General features: G+C 37.3%; 4 protein-coding genes and 1 pseudogene across 10 annotated transcripts; all 5 read right to left on the reverse strand.

Moving 5' to 3' along the window:
- Window positions 1–1,080: 1,080 nt before the first annotated feature.
- On the reverse strand, window positions 1,081–13,779 carry LOC126602594 (bark storage protein A-like). Of its 6 annotated transcripts, XM_050269499.1 has the most exons (7): window positions 13,586–13,775; window positions 13,137–13,206; window positions 2,958–3,044; window positions 2,798–2,865; window positions 2,538–2,693; window positions 2,017–2,268; window positions 1,081–1,658 (listed from the first exon to the last, which is right to left on the reverse strand). In XM_050269499.1, the coding sequence occupies exons 2-7, from the start codon at window positions 13,174–13,176 to the stop codon at window positions 1,305–1,307; spliced, it is 957 nt and encodes a 318-aa protein (XP_050125456.1). In that variant the 5' UTR covers window positions 13,177–13,206; window positions 13,586–13,775; the 3' UTR covers window positions 1,081–1,304. The 6 variants fall into 6 exon arrangements, with proteins under 6 accessions (XP_050125456.1, XP_050125457.1, XP_050125454.1 ...); XM_050269500.1 differs by lacking the exon at window positions 2,958–3,044 and having other exon boundaries at window positions 13,050–13,206; window positions 13,586–13,778; XM_050269497.1 differs by lacking the exon at window positions 13,137–13,206 and having other exon boundaries at window positions 2,958–3,182; window positions 13,586–13,776.
- On the reverse strand, window positions 3,342–5,890 carry LOC126605575 (uncharacterized; annotated as a pseudogene).
- LOC126602591 (aldehyde oxidase GLOX1-like) lies at window positions 5,534–10,666 on the reverse strand. Of its 2 annotated transcripts, none has more exons than XM_050269492.1 (3): window positions 10,118–10,660; window positions 9,714–9,874; window positions 5,534–7,413 (listed from the first exon to the last, which is right to left on the reverse strand). In XM_050269492.1, exons 1-3 carry the CDS (start codon window positions 10,535–10,537, stop codon window positions 6,243–6,245), a joined length of 1,752 nt encoding a protein of 583 aa, XP_050125449.1. In that variant the 5' UTR covers window positions 10,538–10,660; the 3' UTR covers window positions 5,534–6,242. The 2 variants fall into 2 exon arrangements, with proteins under 2 accessions (XP_050125449.1, XP_050125450.1); XM_050269493.1 differs by lacking the exon at window positions 5,534–7,413 and adding an exon at window positions 7,434–9,116 and having other exon boundaries at window positions 10,118–10,666.
- A 609-nt stretch (window positions 13,780–14,388) lies between the features above and the next one.
- Window positions 14,389–17,043, reverse strand: LOC126602593 (uncharacterized). Its single transcript, XM_050269494.1, has 5 exons — window positions 16,760–17,043; window positions 16,548–16,615; window positions 16,104–16,259; window positions 15,349–15,597; window positions 14,389–14,904 (listed from the first exon to the last, which is right to left on the reverse strand). Exons 1-5 carry the CDS (start codon window positions 16,983–16,985, stop codon window positions 14,527–14,529), a joined length of 1,077 nt encoding a protein of 358 aa, XP_050125451.1. The 5' UTR covers window positions 16,986–17,043; the 3' UTR covers window positions 14,389–14,526.
- A 2,410-nt stretch (window positions 17,044–19,453) lies between these two features.
- On the reverse strand, window positions 19,454–23,246 carry LOC126604527 (tocopherol cyclase, chloroplastic). Its single transcript, XM_050271807.1, has 10 exons — window positions 22,900–23,246; window positions 22,564–22,808; window positions 22,224–22,303; window positions 22,029–22,105; window positions 21,754–21,923; window positions 21,481–21,578; window positions 21,274–21,381; window positions 20,748–20,864; window positions 20,462–20,611; window positions 19,454–19,767 (listed from the first exon to the last, which is right to left on the reverse strand). Exons 1-10 carry the CDS (start codon window positions 23,136–23,138, stop codon window positions 19,591–19,593), a joined length of 1,461 nt encoding a protein of 486 aa, XP_050127764.1. The 5' UTR covers window positions 23,139–23,246; the 3' UTR covers window positions 19,454–19,590.
- Window positions 23,247–23,701: the final 455 nt, after the last annotated feature.

Consider the following 23,701-nt stretch of genomic DNA (forward strand, 5'->3'; position numbering starts at 1 on the left):
TAAACAATGTAGAAAGTTTCATAACTAGTTTGTGAGCGTGTCAGATTTTTTTTTTAATATTAAAATTATGTCTTTTTCATTAAAATTTAAGTTCCCTTGTCATTTTTATTAAAAATTAAGGGATTTTCATTAAAGTTTAAGTTTTTTAATTAAATAAAGTTACAGCTTGGTTTTTTATTAAAATAAAGTTTGCCCAAGCCCTTTTCATGAAAGTTCCCTAAATTTTAATTTGTATTATGTTTTAGGATCCAACCAGGATCCTTTTTATTGTTTTTTAATTTCTAAACAAAAAACAAATGTGATTGAGGCCTATGATATTGCTAATTAAGTACACACAGGCCTTAAAAATCTTAGAACCCACATTGTGATTAAGAGCTAAGAACATCTTCAAATGAGATGTCAAAATTCTAGGTGGAATGCTACTGTGCACATTTGACATCAAAAGTCTATCCAACCAAGGGATTTGAAGGCTTTGTGATTTTGAGTCAAATTTGACATCAATGTTAAATTTATTTTTAATTCATTTTAATAGTGGGTCTATTATACCACTAACATTCCAACCAATAAAAATTTTGTTTCAACATTTTTTAATAGAGTAAATTGTAGTTATGGTCTCTTAACTTTAACTCAATTGAAGCAATGGTCCCTCAACTAAAAATTCATTACCATTGATCCCTCAACTCATCAAAACGTGCAGCTATGGTCCCTCAACTAAAAGTCCATTACCATTGGTCCCTCAACTTTAATTCAACTTGAGAAATGGTCCCTTAACTTTAACCCAATTGTAGCAATGGTCCTTCCAACATAACTTGTTTTGACAAAATTTTTGATATAGTTGACGAAAATGACCATAATTACACACCTTGATGAGTTGAGGAACCCTAATTATATAAATGGTTATTCCAACATAATTTATTTTGACAAAATTGATGAAAATGACTATAGCTACAAATTTTGATAAGTTGAGGGACCAATGGTAATGAATTTTTAGTTGAGAGACCATTGCTCCAATTTGATTAAAGTTGATGGACCATTGCTACAATTTACTCTTTTTAATAATTACAACCATTTAAAGCACTATTTAAATAATAAAATGACATTTGACAATTCGGTTGGAGAAGTACAAAATTTGATATAAGACTTCAAATTATCACATCAATCATCAATTGTAATTTGAATCTTATAATTTGACATTCCTTTGGAGGTGGTCTAAGTTAAGTAAAACATGCCCTAGTTATTTGAATTCCAAAAGTCACATACAAGTTAATCAAAAGAAGCAAGATTAATCAATACTAGACATTTGTTCAATGAGTCTGCTGATGAAGTGATAACCGTCTGATAAATTCCACAACTGCCATAACTGAATTTTTCGAAGCGAGAGATATGAAGTTGTTAGCCTCGTTGGGTTCGGAGGTGCCGGATAAAGAAGACGAGAGAGCCTTGATGACAATGAAAGGCACCCTTTGCTGAAGACAAACTAGGGCAACAGAAGCACTTTCCATGTCCAGAGGGCTAATGTTGAACTTATCAAATAAGAAGCTACGATAAGCTGCATTGGATAGAAAAATGCCTGCACTTGTTCCCCTTTCGACTCTATACACTTTTGGTGTATGAGGCAAACATGTCGTTGAGTTTAGGCAACGTTCAAGTTCCAAGTCCTACGTAAACAAGAAGAATGCATGAGTTATAAGTTAATGATCATGTTTTAAATGTACCATTACATCTTTAATTACATATAAATATTGTTTTAGGGTTTAGGGTTTATATTCGAAAGATAATTAGATCGAGACTTAAAGCGGCGTAGTTTATGAGAGCACAAGTATCATAACATAAATCTGGAGGGAAATACTTGGCTCCTTCTCTTGAAAGTGGTCAATCATGCTTACCTGTCAATCACAGATTCACAGTTTGACATGTGTATGTGTCAAACTGTGATTGCAAGAAAACAGAATGACTGATTTCAAGGGCGGAGCCAATCGGTGTCCAAATTTGGACTCTCGATTAGGTAACTTTTACCTCCAATTTTTGGGAGATTTCATAGTAGAGGGGATCAACAGCAACCCAAAAGGCATGTTGTCTTTCCTCCGGAGTTCCATCTATGGGGAAGACTTCCTCTGGTTGAAACCAAATGTTGTTCAAGAGGTTGTCATATGAGCTTCCATCTGTCACATTTGTTGTGTAATTTGCAACATTTAAGTATCCAATTTCTCTGGTGTAGTCTCCATCTTTTTCAAGGGGTAGCTCATCTTCAGGCCCATTTCCATATCTCTACACCATGCAATTTGTAAAAATGAAAAATAGACAACCACATAATATAGATATGTGTATGTGAACACCGTGCGCCTCGTTGCAATTAAAAAGTCATTCTTCTTAAATTGCAAATCATAAACTAACACATCTACTTAACCGTCTTGCAAAAACAAACAAAAAGAAATGTTTTGCTTGTACTCCAGACTGATTTTTCTGCAAGGAGCCAAATATGGAGCTAGCTAAGTTAGGTTTGGGGGGGGGGGGGGGGGGGATTAGCTAGTACCAACCTGCCAGCTCCAAAGAGCAGAATGAGACCAATACTGAGGAATGACCACATCTGCAAGACTGAGGGATGGGTTTGCATGCCCTGCTATGCCATAGTGCACCACTCCTTCTATATCAAACTGGCTCAGTAATAGCTGAGTAGTTATTGCTGCATTAATCTACAACAATCGAACACCAAAAAAGAAATATTATAACAGAAATGGAAAAAAAGAGAGGAAATCAAATGAAAATTAAGAAAATTGAAGTAAAGCAGATATACTACCATTGACAGTCCTGTCATGACCAATATGACTGGCTTATTAGCAATTGTTCCGAATCGAAATCTCCTCCCTTAAAACCCGAAAAATGAGAAGAAATTTAAGGTAATTTAGCCAGGGAAGAAGTTTAATTTGTGTTAATTTACAATGGGATACATTTCTTACCAGAGAAATCTATGAACAGGTTACTTGAAGTGAAGTTTGGAGATTGCAGAAGAGGATCCATTTCATAAGAATTTGGAATGACAAGTCCTAAATAAGGGCCACTCATGTTGGCCTCCTCAATCAACATTTGTGTCTCAGTTGACAATGCAACATTTAACTGCAGTGGACTAAGCATCAAGAGAGTATAGAGAAGTATGGAAGCTACTGATAAAGTTCTCATTGTTCCTGCAGAGAGAGAGAGAGAGAGAGCAGAAGAATATAGAAACCAGTAGTGAAACTGGAAGCATCAGAAACTTGTGTGCAAACTGTCATACTAATCATGTCATCGGGCTGACTTGGTGAAGAAACTTTTCTTTCTGTGATTTTAACGATTTATTTTTGGATACATGTCAGAGTGTGATTTGCAAATGAATGAGGACTTAAAAGAAGATTTGGTATGCACTAGTGATATTAAAGAATGAAGAATCGAACACAAAAATATTAGAGTTGAAAGAATCGAACACAGAACTTCAAGTTCCCATATACAAAGTGGACGGCAGGATAGGGGAGATTCAAGAGTTACAGAACCAAGCGCAAAGGAAAATGGAAGAAACTTTAAGACTGTACCGAGAGCAAATACTTACAAATAATCTTGAAGCTAGAAAACCAGGTAGCAGAAACAAACTCCAAGCTGAGGGCAGGCAGTCTCCTCCTCACTCAGTCACAGATCTCAGAAATCGATAGGGTGGGGGTTTGAAATATAATATTTAAATATTGTGGTGTATTGGGATAAAGAGAGTGAATTATTAAATAGGGTTAATATCAATTTATTACTTTCGAGTCTTTTAGTTTTGGTGTATTAAATTTTTTTTATCCTAATAACATAATTTATTAAACAATTATGAAACCCGTAGAGACAGAAATGTGCAGAGAGAAGAGAGATGCTAATTATGAGTGTCACATTCCTAATGATTAGGGTGCAACATTTCCCTCTTTCTTCATCAACTCCCCCTTTCTCTTTCCCTCCCTCTCCACAACCACCACCTTCTTCACCATTCCTCTCCTAAACCCCACCCTCCTCCTTATCCTACACCCCAACCCAGACCCAGACCCAAACCCACCATGGCCATGCAGACCTCAGCCTCCGTGACCTCCGCGCGACACTCTCGCCTTCCAGCACGCACTTACATTCCAATTTCCAGTCTTGCCTCTTGTCCTTCCTGAAAACTCCCTTCAACACCTTCTCCTTCCTCAGATACACGTCGAACCAGATCCCGTCGCCGACCCCGACCCGTTCCCTGTACCCGAACACCACCTTTCTTTCCCTCACATTCCTGTTCACGACCCGGTACAGTGCAAACGCCAGCGATTCATGTCGGATCTTCGACCAGTCGATCTCAAGCTCGTTCTCGTTGATCCGCAGAAGATAATTAAGAGTGAGCGATTCAGGTGATGGTTCCCGAGTATTCAAACCCGAAAACTGCAGAAGAAAAAAATCCCGAATCTTCAATCGATCTCTGCGTGACTGGATTCTGTGGTAGTCCGTCGATCTGCTTGTCTGAGTCTGGGTTGGGGTGCAAGATAAAGATGAGGGTGAGGCTTAGGAGAGGATGGTGGAGGAGGTGGTGGTTGTGGAGACATAGGGGAGAGAGAAAGGGGGAGTCGAAGAAGAAAGGGGGTGAGAAATGTTTAGGTTAATTTTTTTTAATTTTTAAATTTTTTTAATGTTCATGTGACATGTAGCCTCTAGTTATTATTCATCTGAGCATCACGTCATCACTTAACAATTGATTTAACAATAACAACAACCTTAACAGAAGTATGAAATTGTCCCAAAATTTTAACTTCAAGTATCATCCTATGATGAAAAAAATTTGATGTACCAAATGTTGAAAATAAACTAAGATTAACCATATTAAATATTTATAGGTTAATTTAATTTAATAATTACATCCAACTCATTTAAAAAAGAAAGGGATTTTATTTTCTTCTATATCCCATGTGTAATGTGTGTTGTTTTTATAATTTGGGCCAACTAAACAATTTTTTTTTTTTACTAAATCAAGGGTATCCCAAAGGCTTCCTAGGCCCAAGGACTAATCCCTCCGGCGGATGTGAAATGCTCCGACTGTGCATTGCAGCACGGTGCCTTTCCATTTTGAGCCAACTAAACATTTTACACCATTCAAGTTTGTAGTGATTTTTAAAATGAATTGTCAAGTTCTAATTTTGTGACATTGCACATTTGAGATTTTAAAATGGTATCAGTTTGCACATTTGAGATTTTAAAATGGTATCAGTTTACACATTTTGTCTCTTGAACATCTAATCATTCATTAAATTGATTTGAGTTTTTTTGTCAATTTAGTGCAAATGTGACTTATATATTAGTCCATTAGGTTCTCAACCTCACTCCGTCATCAATTTAATGAATGATCATACATTCAATCAGACTGAAAGCACAAATTGATAGAAATTCAAGATTTTAGAGTGCAATATAAAAACTTGAAACTTTGTGGTCCATTTTAAACAAGTACCCACATATAAGGGGTATAGAGTAATTAACGCTTATAAATTCATAGCATAGAAAACATGAATTATAGCAATTAACAAACTGCTACCATATGATTATTGAGAATTGTTATTGGCTCTCAAAACATTTAATTTTACACTCCAAATCAAGGGATTCAATTCACGAAAGCCCCTCAGTTTTATTCAAATTCCAAAAGTGGCATACCAAAAAAAGTTCTTAGAGTGAGTGATCACTTTGAAGCTGATAACTGCTTGACAAATTCCAAAACAGCAGTGACTGAGTTTTTGGAAGCGAGAGTTAAGAATGTGTCGACCTCATTCGAATCGGCGCCGCCGTCGCCAGCTAAGTCGGAGACAGCCCTGATGACAATGAAAGGCACCCTTTGTTGAAGACATATCAAGGCAACATAAGCACTTTCCATTTCCACAGGGCTGACGTTGAATTTGTTATATATTTTGGAGTTTGGTAAAGTAATTTGGTTGTGATGATGTTGTTGCCTATACTTATATCTAGTTGCATTTCATCGCATAAACCTTACCCTTTAGAGTGATCGTTACGGCGACTCGCATGATAGCCATAGTTAACTTAGGTGTTTTTTTTTCTTTCCTTTTGCCCCTTTTGATAGGGTTTTCTTTTGCTGACCTTATTGCTCGACCCACTGAATACATTCAATTTTTTTTTTTTGTGAAAAGTATATTCAAGTTTACGATGCAATCAATGAAAAATAGGTATCAATGTATGTACAACAACCAAAAAAAGATGCATGCAATCCTCTATGCAATTTGCACCCATATCCCAGAACTCGGAACTTCATTGTGCACAACAAAGATCAAATAAAAACCCGGAGGAGCAATCTCTGCCGATGGCGGCGCCACAACCTCCACCCGAAAAAATTCTGATTCCACATTTTCCAACTTCTTTATGGCCAATATCAAAAGTCTTTGGCCCATGGAAAAACCATGGGTTGTGAAAGGTGGCGAGTACATGGTCACTTTCAAATCTGATTGGTCCACCTCAGCTTTCTTCAACTTGAACTCCACCACAATATATCCTCTGTATTTTACCATTTTACCCTTGTAATCGGATGTTATCATAGGTCTGTCCAAGATGAGTAAAGGGTCGAAGTATGGTGGGTAAAATTTCTCAACCCGAAGTTCTGTCGGATACTTTACTCCTGTGAAATTGTAGTAGTAATTTGTGTTGCTCCCAGCCACTAATATTTTGCCATCTGGCAATACCATAGAGGTTGAACCGTACATTCGTGGTATGGTTGTCGCCTTTAGCTCTGTGAACCGTTGGGTTGTTGGGTTGTCGGGTCTATAAAGTAATGGGGTCAGGTTTGGATCCTGTGCGAAGTTCCACCCGGCTATTCCCTCTTTGGCCCCATTGACTATAAGGATATCACCTGTGGGAAGGATCAGCAGATCTCCCATAGTCCTTGGAGTTGGCATCATCTCCTTCTGCCATGTGGATTTTGGGTCCGTTATATCAATCCTTCCACAATCTTGCAATGCAGTTACGAAAATACCTTTCTCAACTAACTTTCCCGCTCTAGGATCCGCTCCACCACATATTATAATTTCAGCTAGGATTGCTTTCGGGTTCGGGTCACTGAGATTTATGGGTAGTAATGCCGCCATGCCAGATGCAGGGTAGTTTCGAGACCCACCATCAAGGACAGGAAGCTCCCGGACAATCTTGTTGGTGGTCGGATTGAGTAGAATTGAACGGTTATTAGCGAAGATTAGAATGTTGCCATCCGTGGAAAGGAAGACAAACGGGTAGAGATTATTCTCAAACGGGTCAGTGGTCTCTTGGAGAAATGGTAATGGAAAGTAAACATCATTAGAACCTCCCCCCTTAGGGATATACTCGTAATTGAACATGCGTCGGCCTCCGACCAATATGAAATTGCCATTTGGCAAGATATGTTGGGTAGATAACCTATTTAAAATGTAAAATAATTAGTAGTCATCAATGTTCGTTTTAACTCTGCAATCAAAATTTACAGTTATTTATAAACACATCGGATATAATTAACAAGGGTAAATCTCAGTTAACTACCCTCAAGTTTCTTGGTTTTTAACATTTAGTACATGAAGTTTTTTTCGTCCCAGAGTCATACATAAAGTGTTAATTTTGTGACAGTCTCATACATTCGTTAGTTTGGCGGTTAAATCAGCAATTAACTGATGATGTGACGCTCACGTGGATAATGATTGGACGGTGTCAATATGGGTTCATGTGAATATTAAAAATAAAAAATTAATTTTAATTTTAAATTTAAAAAAAAAAAAAAAAATTCTGGGCAACCACCCATTCCCCCTCCTTCCTTCTCCCTGCCTTCTCTTCCCTGCACCTATCCTCCCCGCACGCCCACCCATTCCCCTCATTCTCACTCCATTCTCTACTCTGCACTCACCAATTTATCACGATTGCTTCTGCGATTGGGAATTAGGGTTTTTGGGGTGCGTTTCAGATTCAGATTTTGTAAAATCAAATTGGGTTTTGATTGTTGGGGTTTAATTTGTGGTTGCAGATGGCCCGTACCAAGCAAACTGCTCGGAAGTCCACCGGACGCAAGGCTCCAAGGAAGCAACTTGCTACCAATGTTCGCAGATACCTTCTTCAAACCCTAATATTTACTCCCTTTAATCTGCTTTGTTTTCTTTCAATGTGTTGATTCTATTTTGGGATTTTCTCAGGCTGCTAGGAAATCAGCCCCTACCACCGGAGGCTTGAAGAAGCCCCACAGATACCGCCCTGGAACTGTTGCTCTTCGTTATGTATTCGAACCCCCATTTAGTTACCCAATTAATCTTAAAATTTGTAATTTTGATTGTGGGTAATTACGGAAATCAATTAAGGATTGGTAATTAATCATTCTTGTTTTGTGATTTAACGTTGCTGGATTGTGATTGTAATGTGTTTGTGAATATGCCGCAATGAAATCCGCAAGTACCAGAAGAGCTCAGAGCTACTGATCAGGAAGCTCCCGTTCCAGAGGCAGATGGGTGGGTGTGCGAGGTGGGTGGGTGTGCGGGGAGGGTGAGTGTGCAGAGGAGAGAAGGGAGGGAGAAGGACGGGAATGGGTGGGTGTGCGCGGAGGATGGGTGCAGGGAAGGGAAGGGAAGGGAAGGGGAATGGGGGTCATGGATCTACCGTCTCCAATTACGTGTCTTTTTTATGTCTCCTTTATGTTTTTTTGACATGTTTCCTCTAAGTTAACCAATACTTAAAGACTGTTAAATTTTATTATTTTGTGTTGAAAAAATAAATTTAGACCAGCTATATTATCTCTTCCCCCATCTTCTTAACGACGACCAAGGTACCCACCCTTCCGCCATCTTCTCATTGACGCCGGCGTCCCTCCATCTCCTCCTCTTCCTTCGTCTCCCTTTGCTCCTCCATCCTCCTCTATTTTAGCCCAAACAATTGCTCTCTCCAACTAAATCAATGACACCGACTCCAATTCGAAGGCCTACAAACTTCCGTCCATCTGTGCGGTGGTGCAGATTATGTAAAGCATGGTGGTAAGATCCTTGCAACTAGTATCGTTGCATCTGGTGGCTATGCAGATGATTTCGATATCAAATTCCTTGATTATACAGGCCAAGTAGGAAATGTGATGATTACTGATTTGGAACCTGAAGATTAAAAGCTTGAACTGGGAAACCTTGCTTTGAAGAATAAGTCTGGATGAAAAGAATGGATAAAAGATTGGAAGAAATCAAGAGCTACACGGAAAAAAAGTGAAGAATTCTGGATTTACTAACCGAACAGTTAGTCTGATTATTTTGGTTTTTATTTATTTTTTACTTCTAAATATTAGATAAAAAGTTAACAGAGTTATATCTATGTTATGTTAAATGATATGTGTCAAAGTATTAGGAAAGAGACACACAAAAGGGGACAGCAGATCTGAAGCGGGGAATGGGTGGGTGCCCAGATTTTTAAATTTTTTTTTTTTTTAAGTTTTTAATTTTTAATTTTTTTTAATTTTTTAATATTCACGTGGTCTCGTATTGACACGTGACGTCCAATTATTGTCCACGTGAGCGAGTTAACGGTTGATTTAACAGTCAAACTAACGGATGTATGAGACTGTCCCAAAATTAACACTTTAGGTACAATTTTGGGACGAAAAAAACTTCATGTACCAAATGTTGAAAACCACAAAACTTGAGGGAAGTGAACTAAGATTTACCCAATTAACAAATAACTAACAAATTAATATAACATACCATCTTGAGGCAGAAAGTGACATGGGGTGCTCCTCCCAGTCACAGGTATTGCATCCGGAGAGGTATCTCACAGACCTCCCTCCAACAGCCCATCCACCGGTTTGCACAAGAGTGCCATTAGCTGATAATCCACCAGATGAGCACCATGTGTCTGTCAAGATCTGATTTAAACTAACAAAGACAAAAGTAAGTTACAGCAAAACAAATGGAAATATGCACAAATATTTGAACTGGTTAAATTTTTTTAACCAAAAATTGAATCGAGACACTAATACAAGCAACAGTTTAGTGCCTTTATATATTTTGTTTAGTGTTCCTCGTTCTTTTTTTTTTCGATTTAAAGTTCGTAACCGATTCTCAAAATATTATGTAGTTATGAAACCCTTAAACTAGTTTATACATACCTTAAGCGGCCTAATAGCTGCAGTCTCAGTGTCAAATTCCACCGCATGAGCCCAGCAATCCTCTTCATAGTATTCTCCAGTTTCATCCCTCTCATCGAAAACCCGACGACAGTCTCCAGGAGGCAACGAGATCTCCGATGGACCGAAACCGGCAGCGTCAAACATAATGGCCTTGTTACTATTAGGCATGATGGTCATGTGCATGGCCGATACACCTGAATTCTCCGAAACCAATTCCCACCCACCTCTATACTCTCCCCCATCATACTTGGCGGCTCCATTTTTTTCACCACTTCCATTGTATATAACTATGACTGGGGTTTCACGAACCCTAGAGTTTCCAAACACATTAGGGTTTATGAGACAGTAGGTGAGGAAGAAGAGGGAGAGAAGAGGGAGGGGTTTGAGAAAGATGGACATTATTTTACAGGGTGCGCAGAAAAAGGATCTTTGCAATGTTTTCTCTTATTTCTTGGTGCTCCTTTTATGCCTTCTAAAATTCTCCAGCTTTGAATGACTTTTTGGATGGTTGTGCCATCTCCAATTCACCTAATTAAGTACCAGTTTTTTGGTACAGCTGAAATTCCCTTAAAAAAAAAGTAGGTACCAAAAAAGGGGCATTTATAACTTGAAATGCCCGTTTTTAAGTTATAAATTGAAAATATTGTCCAAATAAAAAAGATTTAAGCTAAACATAGTAGCGTAAATTTGTAATTAAACATGACATTAAAGTAATTGATTGAATGATGAAAGATGGGATGGGTCAAGATGGTGAGACATTTATCATCACCTCTTGTCAAGGTCAAATTAAGTAAAAAAAAAAAAAAAAATTCAGCCTAACAATTCTTGTACAGTTAATATAGTTAACGTGTAACATGATGGAGTTAGGAAAACAAAATTTTGTCGTACTAAAATTTAGTTTTAAGATTACAAAATTTAACTTTAAACACATTTGGGTTGGAATCGGCTTAGAGCTCATAGGAAGCACCAAATTAGATTTCAGTTGTCACCATGTTTCGAATTATTGGGTCAGACATTTGGATATTGCAGACAAAAGAAAAACGTGTGACAATGATTTGGACCCATAATTACTAAATTAATAACAATGAATTAATAAATTAATAACAATGATAAGGAGATGGTGTGGATTATGACAGAAACAGGCATAACATTGTTTTGTTCCGTTAAACTGATTAGCCATTTATTATGATAAACTAATATAAGTGTTTAGTTTTTAATTTTGATTTGTTTAAGTTTTGGTGCTACATTTGTCAGATCATGATATCATCTGTCTGAATGTGTTTTGTATGCGCTGATTTGCCTATTCCTTGGCATATTCAATCAATTCTTCAAATTATATGCATCTTCCGGAGAAAATTAATCATGTATTTGATTAAGGAATAGGTTAAATTTTAATTTGTATTATGTTTTAGGATCCAACTAGGATCCTTTTTTAATGTTTTTTTGTTCTTTCTTTATCAAGTTGGGAATATCACTGACTGTGAGCTTGTACAACTAGTTGTTGATTCATTTTGAATAATCAACATTATTTCTTACAATGTTTTGGGCGTATGAATAACACAAAGAAAACGGTCATGATACAAGCTGAGTAATAGTAATACTAATTAGTAAACAACTTGTGGATGATATTTGCTTATAACCAAGTAGTATGAAGGGACAAATGTGTAGGTGGAATAGTATTATTAAATGCATGATGTTTGTTTGCTTATAACCAAATGGCATGAAAGGACAAATGTGTAGGTTTCATGCATGACCTGTAGTAGTATTAGTAAATGCATGATGTTTACTTATATAACCAAGTGACATGAAATGACAAATGTGTATGTTTCATGCATGACTTGGAATAGTATTAGTCGTCGGGAGATTTTGCATCAATTTGTTTTTGTTTTTAATATGTGTATATTAAGTTTTATTTTAAGAGGATTGCTCATCATCCCTAAGTTGTGATAATGGCTTTATTTATCTTTGTTAAGTGAGTTTAATTAAATTTTGAGATTATGTTTATCCACTACAGATGTTTCGATTTTTTTTTTTTGAGTCGAGTGATATCATTAGTAAGTTAGATGTTAGATTAGTCACTGACATAATTCGAACTCACGCCGTCATGCAAGAGCACAACACTTTTTCACCACTGTGGTAAAGTACCACTTGCTAACAAGTTGATTGGCCTGTGTGACTTTACTCAACCACATAATTTCATTAAAGTCAAATCTAACGGTTAAGAGAGTGTCCTTTTTTTTTTTTGAAAAATGGAGATCCATTCCCTTAAAGGGCCTATATAGATATGTGTGTGTGAACACCGCGCCTCGTTACAATTAAAAAGTCATTCTTCTAACCTGCAAATCATAAACTAACACATCTAGTGATGCGTCTTGCAAAAACAAACAAAAAGAAATGTTTTGCTAGTACTCCAGACAGACTTTTCTGTTAGGAGCCAAATATGGAGCTAGCTAAGTTAGGTTTGTGGGGGAAGGGATTAGCTGGCACCAACCTGCCAGCTCCAAAGAGCAGAATGGGACCAATACTGAGGAATGACCACATGTGCAAGATTGAGGGATGGGTTTGCATGCCCTGCTATGCCATAGTGCACCACTCCTTCTATATCAAACTGGCTCAGTAATAGCTGAGTAGTTATTGCTGCATTAATCTACAACAATCGAACACCAAAAAAGAAATATTATAACAGAAATGAAAAAAAAAAGAGGAAATCGAAGGGAAATTAAGAAAATTGTAGTAAAGCAGATATACTACCATTGACAGTCCTGTCATGACCAATATGACTGGCTTATTAGCAATTGTTCCGAATCGCAATCTCCTCCCTTAAAACCCGAAAAATGAGAAGAAATTTAAGGTGATTTAGCCAGGGAAGAAGTTTAACTTGTGTTAATTTGCAATGGGATACATTTCTAACCAGAGAAATCTATGAACAGGTTACTTGAAGTGAAGTTTGGAGATTGCAGAAGATGGTCCATTTCATAATAATTTGGAATGGCAAGACCTAAATAAGGGCCACTCATATTGGCCTCCTCAATCAACATTTGTGTCTCAGTTGACAATGCAACATTTAACTGCATTGATAGAAACCAGAACTTCTAGTGAAACTGGAAACATCAGAAACTTGTGTGCAAACTGTCATACTAATCATGTCATCGGGCTGACCTGGTGAAGAAATTTTTCTTTTTGGGATTTTAACGAGTTATTTTTTGATACATGTCATGTGATTTGCTAATGAACGAGGACTTAAAAGAAGATTTATTTGGTATACACTAGAGATATTAAAGAATGAAGAATCGAACACAAAAATATTAGAGATGAAAGAATCGAACACAGAACTTCAGAGTTCCCATATACAAAGTGGACAGCAGGATAGGGGAGATTCAAGAGTTACAGAACCAAGCCCAAAGGAAAATGGAAGAAACTTTAAGAATGTACCGAGAGCAAACTTACAAGTAATCTTGAAGCTAGAAAACCAGACAGCAGAAACAAACTCCAAGCTGAGGGCAGGCAGTCTCCTCCTCACTCAGGAGAAATTTTTTATTGCGACGAACAATCAATAGGTCTCCTCAGGAGAAAACTCTCACTCAGTCACAATCTCACAGATCTCAGAAATCGATAGGTTGGGGAGTTGAAATATAATATTTAAATATTGTGGCGAACAAGTGGACTAATATTGGGATAAAGAGAGTGAATTATTAAATATTTATAGGTTAATCTAATTTAATATTTACATCCAACTCATTTAAAAAAGAAAGGGTTCTATTTTCTTCTATTTCCCATGTGTAATGTGTGTTGTTTTTATAATTTGGGCCAACTAAACATTTTACACCTTTCAAGTTTGTAGTGATTTTTAAAATGGATTATGAAGTTCTAGCTTTGTTACATTGCACATTTGAAGTTACAAAATTGTATCAATTTAGTTTACACATTTTGTCTCTTGAACATCTAATCATTCATTAAATTGATTTGAGTCTTTTTTTTTGTCAATTTAGTGCAAATATGACTTATATGTTAGTCCATCAGGTTCTCAACCTCACTCCGTCATCAATTTAATGAATTATCGTACAATTAATCAAACCCAATGCACAAATTGATAGAAATTCAAGATTTTAGAGTGCACTATAAAAACTTAAAACTTTGTGGTCCATTTTAAAAAAGTACCCACATATAAAGGGTATAGAGTAATTAACCCTTATAAATTCATAGCATAGAGGCAATAAACAGGAATTATAGCAATTAGCAACCTGCCTCCATATGAATATTGAGAATTGTTATTGGCTCTCAAAACATTTAATTTTACACTCCAAACCAAGGGATTCAGTTCACGAAAGCCCCTCAGTTTTATTCAAATTCCAAAAGTGGCATACAAAAAAAGTTCTTAGAGTGAGTGATCACTTTGAAGCTGATAACTGCTTGACAAATTCCTTTGAAGCTGATAACTGCTTGACAAATTCCAAAACAGCAGTGACTGAGTTTTTGGAAGCGAGAGTTAAGAATGCGTCGGCCTCATTCGAATCGGCGCCGCCGCCGCCGGCCAAGTCGGAGATAGCCCTGATGACAATGAAAGGCACCCTTTGCTGAAGACATATCAAGGCAACAGAAGCACTTTCCATTTCCACAGGGCTGACGTTGAATTTGTTGTATATGAAGCCTCTGTAAGCAGCATTGTCTAGATAAATGCTTGCACTTGTTCCCCTATCAACTCTTGCCACTTTTGGTGTATGGGACAAACATGTCGTCGAGTTCAGGCAGCCTTCCAATTTCAGGTCCTAGACACAATGTGCAATTTTCCAATTTTAATAGAACGCTAAAGATAATTATATGCATCGCATTTTAGACCGCATTGGTTAACAACATGATGGTGTCATTAAATATCTAGGAGACTAGGAATATTGACAAAAATGATCACAAATCAATTTTCAATTGTTGAACCAATCAAAATCAAATATCAAAGAAATACCAATTTGAATAATGATGACATACTGATCATCGATATGTCATTATTGTGACGTGCTAATGTTTGTTGTAATTGAGATATTTTTTGACTTTTTAGGATGTGGAAATAAGCGTGCCTTAAACTATACTCATTTTAAGGCATGAAAAAAAAAACGCCGTGAAAGGAAAGATGTCTTTTACACCACCGCGAACTTTTTTTTTTGGTTTGCCAAAATTAAATTTCCCAGCATTTAGGCCTCTTCAAGCCGTGCTATTACCTCCAATTTTTTAGAGATGTTATAGTAAAGGGGATCAACAGGAACCCAAAAGGCATGTTGTCTTTCCTCTGGAGTTCCATCTATCGGAAAGACTTCCTCCGGTTGATACCAAATATTGTTTAACAGGTTGTCATATGAGGAGCTGCTTGCATTGACTGTATAATTTGCAAATTTTAAGTAGCCAATTTCTCTGGTGTAGTCTCCGCTTGCTTCAAGGGGTAGCTCGTTTTCTGGCCCTTGTCCATATCTCTGCACCATGTCACACGCACACACAAGCACACTAATAACCGCAAATTCATATTTACTAACAAAAAGAGGGAAATAAAGAAGGGATAACTCATAAGCTGAAAAGAAAAATTGACGTTACTCAAGGAGTTAAGTGAGGTCTAATTAACAACTATTGAATGTCAGGGATTAGTTAAGCGGCATTTGAATTTCGGGAGCTTAAATGAACGATATAAGTTGCTCTAGACAGTGTTTGCTCTAAATCTGCGAAACCTTGAGTTCAAGCTCATTTACTAATTAGGTTAGTTTCATGTGCTAGATGATATATATTTGAGAAAGTAACCCCTTCCAAGTAATACTTCCATCCCAAATTGCTTAACTTCAAAGTTTGTAATGAAATTCGTGCATCGAATTCTCTCTATGTACTTGCTTACATGTTTTGAAAACCTAGTTAATTAATAATAAGGTTGTGTGAATTTCCAGTTAGTTGGTAAAAGCGACTTGTGGCCGTAATTAGGAAGAGGAGGCACCTGCCAGTTCCAAAGAGCACTATGGGCCCAATACTGAGGAATGACCACGTCGGCAATGTTTATGGATGGGTTTGCATTACCAGCTATGCCATAATGCACCACTCCTTCTATGTCGAAGAGGCTTAACAAAAGCTGAGTAGTAATTCCTGCATTAATCTGCAAAAACATAAAAATGATAACACATGCAATCAGAAAAGAGGATACAACGAGAAACTTTGAGTGCGGCGATCATAACTTGACATGATGTTACTAATTTACGTATTATATATAAATAAACATAGTAATATATGTAATAGAGTATAACTAATGTCAATAAACATGCCACAACCTGAGTGAATCAATAACACCGAGTTACCCAGGCTGAAATATTACTCGAAGAAAAACTAAAGTGAATTAGAAAGTCAGAAGGTACATGATAATATATATATGTATGTGTGTATGTACCATTGAGAGTCCTGTCATAACCAATATGACTTTCTTGTTAGCAATGGTTCCGAACCGAAATCTTCTTCCTTTGAAAACCACAGAAAGAAAGTATATAAGAAAGTATATATTTCATACTAATTATTTGCTTCATTTTGTTTTTCAAAAGGTCTAAGTTCGAATCCCCGTCTTCTTTTCCAGATGAAGAAGTAGAACACGATTTGTATGCGTACCGGAGACATCTATGGTAAGGTTAGTTGAGGTGAAGTTTGGAGATTGAAGAAGAGGGTTCATTTCGAAAGCGTTTGGAATGACCACGCCTAGATAAGGGCCACTCTGGTTCGCCTCGTCGATCGACTTGTATGTCTCTGCGGACAATGCAGCATCTGCCTGCAGTTGTCTGTTAAGCATGAAGAAGCTGATCATCATCAGAGAAGCTACTACTGATGAAGCTCCCATCTTTGTGTGTGAGAGAAAGAGAGAGAGGTGCCCTAAGGAATAAAGAATTAGAGAATTTATAAAGATTTTTCTCGGAATATGGACGATACACTACGTATTAGTACATAAATAATGAAATACTTCTATTAAAAATTAACAACTTATAAAATAAAACTTTTTTTTATTTATATAATGATACGTAGTATATTATTCGTGTTCTTAGTACTTATCAATCGATTCAAAATTTCTCCAAATTATAAATCAAAATTTGCGGGGGCGTGTGTTACTTATCAATCGATTCAATCCCATGCCATGTGTTGAAGTACACTGACCAAACCCATATGTCTCTGTCTGCTATTATTTCACAAACACGTGTCATCATCTGGGTGGATTAATTAAAGCAATAATTTGTCAAAAGTTAATGAGATTAGGAAGTGGACCCAACCTTGATATAACGAACAAAAATTCGTACGCATTTAGTAATTATTGAGATTAGGACGTAGACCTAACCTCCAGCTCATGAACGCATTTACTCTTCTCGAGAGTAACACGTGATTGGCGTTTTAAAATAACTGAGACATTGTAATTTTGATAAAAATGAATAAATAAAACGAGCTCCAAAAATGTATTGCCATGTTTTGAGGCCATGCATAATATTTTGTAAAGTCTCATATTCCAATTGAGATATCAAATTAAAATGTTGTTTGGTTATTTATAAAACCAAGCGGGTCATAATTTAATAATAAAATAGTTAATAAGTGATGAAAAATATACATGTGGACCCAACATTAAAACAAAACAAAAACAGATTTTACCATTGCCTTCAAATTTGGTAGTAAAGTGGAGAATGTCGGTCCATGTAGAATTTTAGCATCTCTTCTGAAACGAGAAAATCACCTAATTTTTAGCTCTCCTTGCCCTCATGCCATGTGTAGACTCTCACCTAACAACGTGATACCAATTGTACAGATTTAATAACAACACGTGAGCTAGCTACCACTTGCTCACAATGAGTGAGTGAGAGAAGCATCAACAGCACACAAGTTTACTTCAAAACCAAAAGTAAGTTCCTTTTGTTACTTGAGAGTTTTGGAGCTTGTTTGAATATGCTTTTAAAATAATTAAAAATGTTTATAATGAAAATATTTTTGAAAACAATCCTTAGACCATCTCCAATGGTTTGGCTAAAAGCCAAATATTTTAACCATGGGCTAACTTTTTCAACCTTCAATCATCCTCTATATTCACCAATCTTTCAACTTTCAAAGAATTTTTGTTTCCTAAAAATCCTCAATATCTCATCAATGGGTGATAAAAGAAGGTGTAGCATGGCAATGCAAATGGCACAATACCAAGCAAGGATTGAGATTGAGGATGAATAATTGTTCAACGCCGAAGTTGAACTTATCAACTCGTTTATGATTTTATCCCACAAAACTTTCTTATTTTGATTTGTACCAACTGCACCATCTTCGCTAACAGAAACCCATGCCAAGCATAGAGCAACATCTTCCTCACAAGTCCAATTACGACATCTAATATGCTCTCTTGCCATGTTGAACAATTTGGAAATGGAAAGAAATGGTAGAAAGATAAATTAGAAGATTTGTAAGAGAAAATTGAGTTTTGTGTGGATGTTTGAACAAATACATAGGTATTTATAGAGTTTTTGAGTGAATTTTTAGTTAAATAATATTTTAAAATTATTTTAGCCATTGGATTTAAATTTGGACCGTTAGATCTTTTTTTTACCGTTAGATTTAATTATATTCGATCTCAGCCATTGGATTCAATGTATTTTAAAATAACATATTTAAAAAAAAAATCAAATTTGAATTTGGACCGTTGGATCAACCAACGGTCTGTGAAAACCAGCCATCAGATTGAAAATGTAGCTGTTGGACTGCATTGGGTGGCCGACAAACAGCTGAAAGCGGGGCCCACCCCTGTCGGAAACGAATTGCAAGCGCTTCGCGTGGGGGCGAGTTGGAGCATGAACGGGCCAAGGCTGGCCTAATGTCCAGCGAGTCCAGCCGTGGGGGGGGTATTTGGCCCAACTTTAACATTTGGCATTTAACCCAATGTTTTAGCATGGGTTGGAGATGGTTTTGGGTGGGGGGGGGGAGGGGAATTTAACATTTAACCCACCATTGGAGATGGTCTTAGTAAAAATACTAATAAATCCTGAAAAAACACCTAAAGTGCTTCAATGCTTCTAGTAGAAAGCACTTAAAGTGATTTTAAAACCCAAAAACATTTTCACTAGAAACATTTTCAATTATTTTAAAAGCACGTACAAATGAGCTATCGAACGTTTGAACCAAAGATTTCGGATTTGACATAACCAACATTGGTTTTGTTTCTTAGGAACCGAAAATGTGTAGAAAAACCAACTCAAACTCATTTTATGGTTCCGAATTGGTTTTCGAAAATGTTACGAAGCTCAATTGCCGGGTTGTTTTCACTTTTCTGATGGAAAAAGACGACGATTTACAAAGACTTAACTTGGAAAAGTGCTCCCATATTTACACCGTTTAACATGACAAACTATTACGTATTTCAAACTTGAACTTTGTAAGCAAATGATAACACAAGTTTTATCGTCAACAAAGCGTTGATCAATGGGCTACAGACCAGGGGGTTTCAATAACGGAACCAGATTGTATACCCCTTCCACATCGACGGGCACTCTGAGAGCCCGGCTAAGGAGCTCGGGTGTAGTAGTCTTGCCCTTCCAAGTACTGAACCATGGTCCTCCTCCAACTTCCACTGCGGCCATGTTACTTGTAACATCCAATATCATCTAAAAGATAGACAAAATCAAAAGGTTCAAATCACACAAAAATTTTGCCCAAGTGATCAAATCATTAACTATATCACACTACAGTATATAGGTAAGCCAGAAACATACGTGTTGGGGGAAAAATGAAAAGGGGGAAACTATGCGGCATGGTCACTGGTTATGGCTTGTTTAATGTTCTTTTTTCTCGGTTACAGTGGCTTGTTTAATCTAGACGAACAGTTGGAAGAGCAAATAGTTACCTAATGATGGGTGTTATGACAGGCTATGTAGAACTAGTCATTCCTGCTAAAAAAATTTTGGGCTGATATCGGGTTTAGAAGTACTTTCAGCTAAAGATTGATATGTTCTAACCCAGGTCATCTAGATAACTGTTGCTTATTTATCCATGACTTCTTTATCTCTACTGTGGCAAACCAGGGAAGGAAGTGTGCTCTAATGGACTATGGCATAGTTTTTTATTCGCACGGCAAACTTAAATCAAAGTCACAATAGATCTTGTCAAATAACTTGGTCAACTTAGAGTTGTATGGCTTGCCTAGAACCAGGTTAGCTCTTTCTTCCTCAATTTATCAGAGTCCCAGACATATTGCAAGCCTGGGACAGGAAAAAAAAATTAAAGAAAAGAAAAATTGAAGAAAAAAAAAGAACCGAGACCAATAAATACGTGTGTGTGTATGAGTGAAAAAATGTGCACCTTCCCCTTGCTGCCATCATATCTTCTTTCCCACATTTTCAATTTTAGATCACCAAAACAAGTATCTTTACAAGCTGGGGCAAGTCCAGCTTCTGATGTTGGGGCACGCAACGTTGTACCAGGATCCTCTGTTGTTGCCTCTAATTCAACCTGCTCATTAACAAGACCAATACGTTGGTGACTACAAAGGTTTTTATTACTTAGCACAACTATAGAGATTTCATTCCCAGGTGTAAACTTCTATAATGTTTGAGGGAGGGGCAAGATGAAAGAGATGTTCAATTACCATGTATGTTTCATTCTCTGCAACAATGGACCAGTAACCCCAAGGAGCAACTTCCCAACTAACAAGGCCATTCCAGGGGACAAATTCATAAAACTTTCCACCATAGTGAACTCCAATCTGCATCATAAATGCATGAATTGTGAACATGTTAAAGGAAACAAATGCACGACTATTTGTTTGCAATAAAGGGCGACGTTTGCTCTAACTTTACTTGGAAATTTTATTTTCATGGATATCTATCCAATTCCTAATTTATCACGAGCAATTGTACAATGCAAAGGATGAGCCTTTATTTCATCTTCATCTATTTTCCTATAACATATCTTATGAAGAAAATTTTACAGAGACCAACACAAACAACAAGATTCTGAATGCCAAAGCAACTGCTCAACCCCTACTTCTCCCTCCTCTCTGAATCTCATTAAAAATATTCCTCTCAAAGATAATTTAGTGGAACATAAACTGCGCAGAAACAAACTAGGGAAAACAAAGCAATGTTTTAGAGCAAAATCCACCGGTGAAGTACCAAAGCAGCATTTTCAAAAGTCTCAGTTAATCCAGGTAGTTGCCTCAACCCGCCGCCTGCTGTCAGAGCAACTTCTCCCGTAGCACCTTCAAAGACATTACATTGAACCTGCGGTGTGACATCAATCCATCCAAAAAATCAGTGGATGCGATGCCAAACAAATAATACAATGAAGAGTAAGCTTAACCTTTACTATAATAAGCCTACCCAGAACCATTTTCTTGGAAATGCTCCACCCCAATTCTTTTCAGAATAAGAAGGAGCATCTTCAAACTCAAATCTTTCACCGTCCCACTCTATCCAACCTGAGATTTAAATGGAAACTGAGACAATGCCCAGAAAAGTGCGTACAGGTTTCTAAGACGTGCAAATTTTGGAGTATATGATATTCTAAAGACAGAAACACATGATTGTCCAAAAATAAAATAGCTAAATGGTCCAGGAAATATCTGCAAGGAGTTAAAGGAGATAAGCAAATGCCTGTTGACAATCCACCAGCCATGCATATTTGCCAATGGGGTTCAAATACAGGAAAAGCTGCTAACCAGCCAGCAGTAGATTTCTGCTTAGACCCAACATCACCCCATCCATAAATTGGGCGGGTGCTGTATTCCCAGCGAGCAGTTGGCACAGTTTCCACATAATCTGACCTGACATGAACAATAATGTACCTCAAAGAACTAATAAACTCTATGGGTTCAGGCAACCCAAATTTTCATAGGTAAATAACAAAATAAGAACAAGGAGAGGCATACCTGCCATCATCACGAATAGATCCTTGATGCCAGAGTGGGGTGACTTGAAAACCTTCTATCACTCGACTATCGAATTCCTATGCAATATATTCCACATGTGAGGAAAAATTAAAAGAATTAAATTGGGCGGCTATCTAGGAAGAATAATGAATATAAACCAAAACAAATAAGGAGGTTCAAATATAGTATATTAACCTTTGGAGGAACCTCCTTGTTCAGAGGTTTCGATTGTTTTTCTGCTATAAAAGTGTTCCCCAACATAAGCTCTTCCCTACCTACGCATTAAAAGCATTCACAACCAGCATAATTAAAGCGGATACACGGAGAATCCTAAAATAAGACACAGGTCGAAAATACGAAATTCAGGACACCCAAAAGAGCAACAACATTTCTTTTATTAGTTAACAACACATCATCCCGAAAAGTTTCGAAATTTGAAATTCTTCAGAAACAACAGATTGAGTAACAAGGAAGCTATATGTAATGCAACTATGAATCTCATGGAGAGTTCGATCCTAACAGCAAAAGTTCTTACTTCCCCAAAAGTTCTGAGATTCTTCAGAGTACTGGCAAATGTACTTGTCGTAAGCACCCAGAATTTGAGCACCGACGCCCGTCGATCTCTGCCCGTTCTGAGCCAATTCTAAAGCCGTCAGCGGCTTCTGGAACGCAGGATTCTCAACGGAGTACATGAAACAGAAGCTCTGCCTCCGCTCCGGAATCGAAACCTTGAAGTACCATCCTTCAAAGAATTTCCGGGTAGTTCCATCAAAATGGTACCTAATTACAAAATTATCCACCAAAAACTCACTCAATTTACAAATTACATCCCCAAAAATGTCAAGAAATTAAGCTCAATGCACATACATACCCGCTGTGAGGAGTTCGAAGGTCTCGGCTTTGCGGTGTGGGGACGTAGACGGAGCTCGCGGCGGCTTTGTCCTGCTGAGTTGTGGAGGAGGAAATGGTGGAACTGATTCGAAACCCTAATTTCGGAGTCCTCAAAGAGCTGCGTTTTGAAGATTGAGAGCGGAGAGGGTTTCCGGTTCGGAAGTTCAAGCTTGGAGTGAAATGGTGGTGATCGTGCAGTGACGACAGGCTTGACTCCATCGATATACTGCGATGGAAGTTGAAGAGAGAAACGGAAGGAGGAGAGAGAGAGAGAGGGAGGAGGTGAGGTGTGTGTTGGTGTGAATTTTTGTGTTACAGCTTTAAACAACAATAGCTGGATGAGAGGTGGCGGGTAATGGAGGCAAACACGAAATAAATGTTCAGAACCCGGCCCAGATTACAAACCGGAAACAAGCCCACATACATAAACCCGAGCCCGATCTCATTTTAGGGCGATTTATAGTGAGTACTGAAATGTCTTGTGGTTTGATGAGTAATGTTCTCTTATTAGACCAGACTAATCCATCACTAATCATGTGGGATGGAACCATTAGTTTGGTATAGACTTTGTGGTTTAACGAGTATTTTCTTGTCAGACAGTCACACACGTTATATTATCAGATTTGTCAATTAACATATATACAAAGTATTATATTGATTATTTGACAACATGAAGGACGTCAAACTATTTGGTATAAAAAAATAAATAAAAAAAAACGACCTCGCACTCAATACAAATAGTTGTGATTTTCATACTCGACTTTTTTTTTTCTTTGCATTCA

Source organism: Malus sylvestris, chromosome 15, assembly GCF_916048215.2.
Source record: "Malus sylvestris chromosome 15, drMalSylv7.2, whole genome shotgun sequence".
NCBI lineage: Eukaryota > Viridiplantae > Streptophyta > Magnoliopsida > Rosales > Rosaceae > Malus > Malus sylvestris.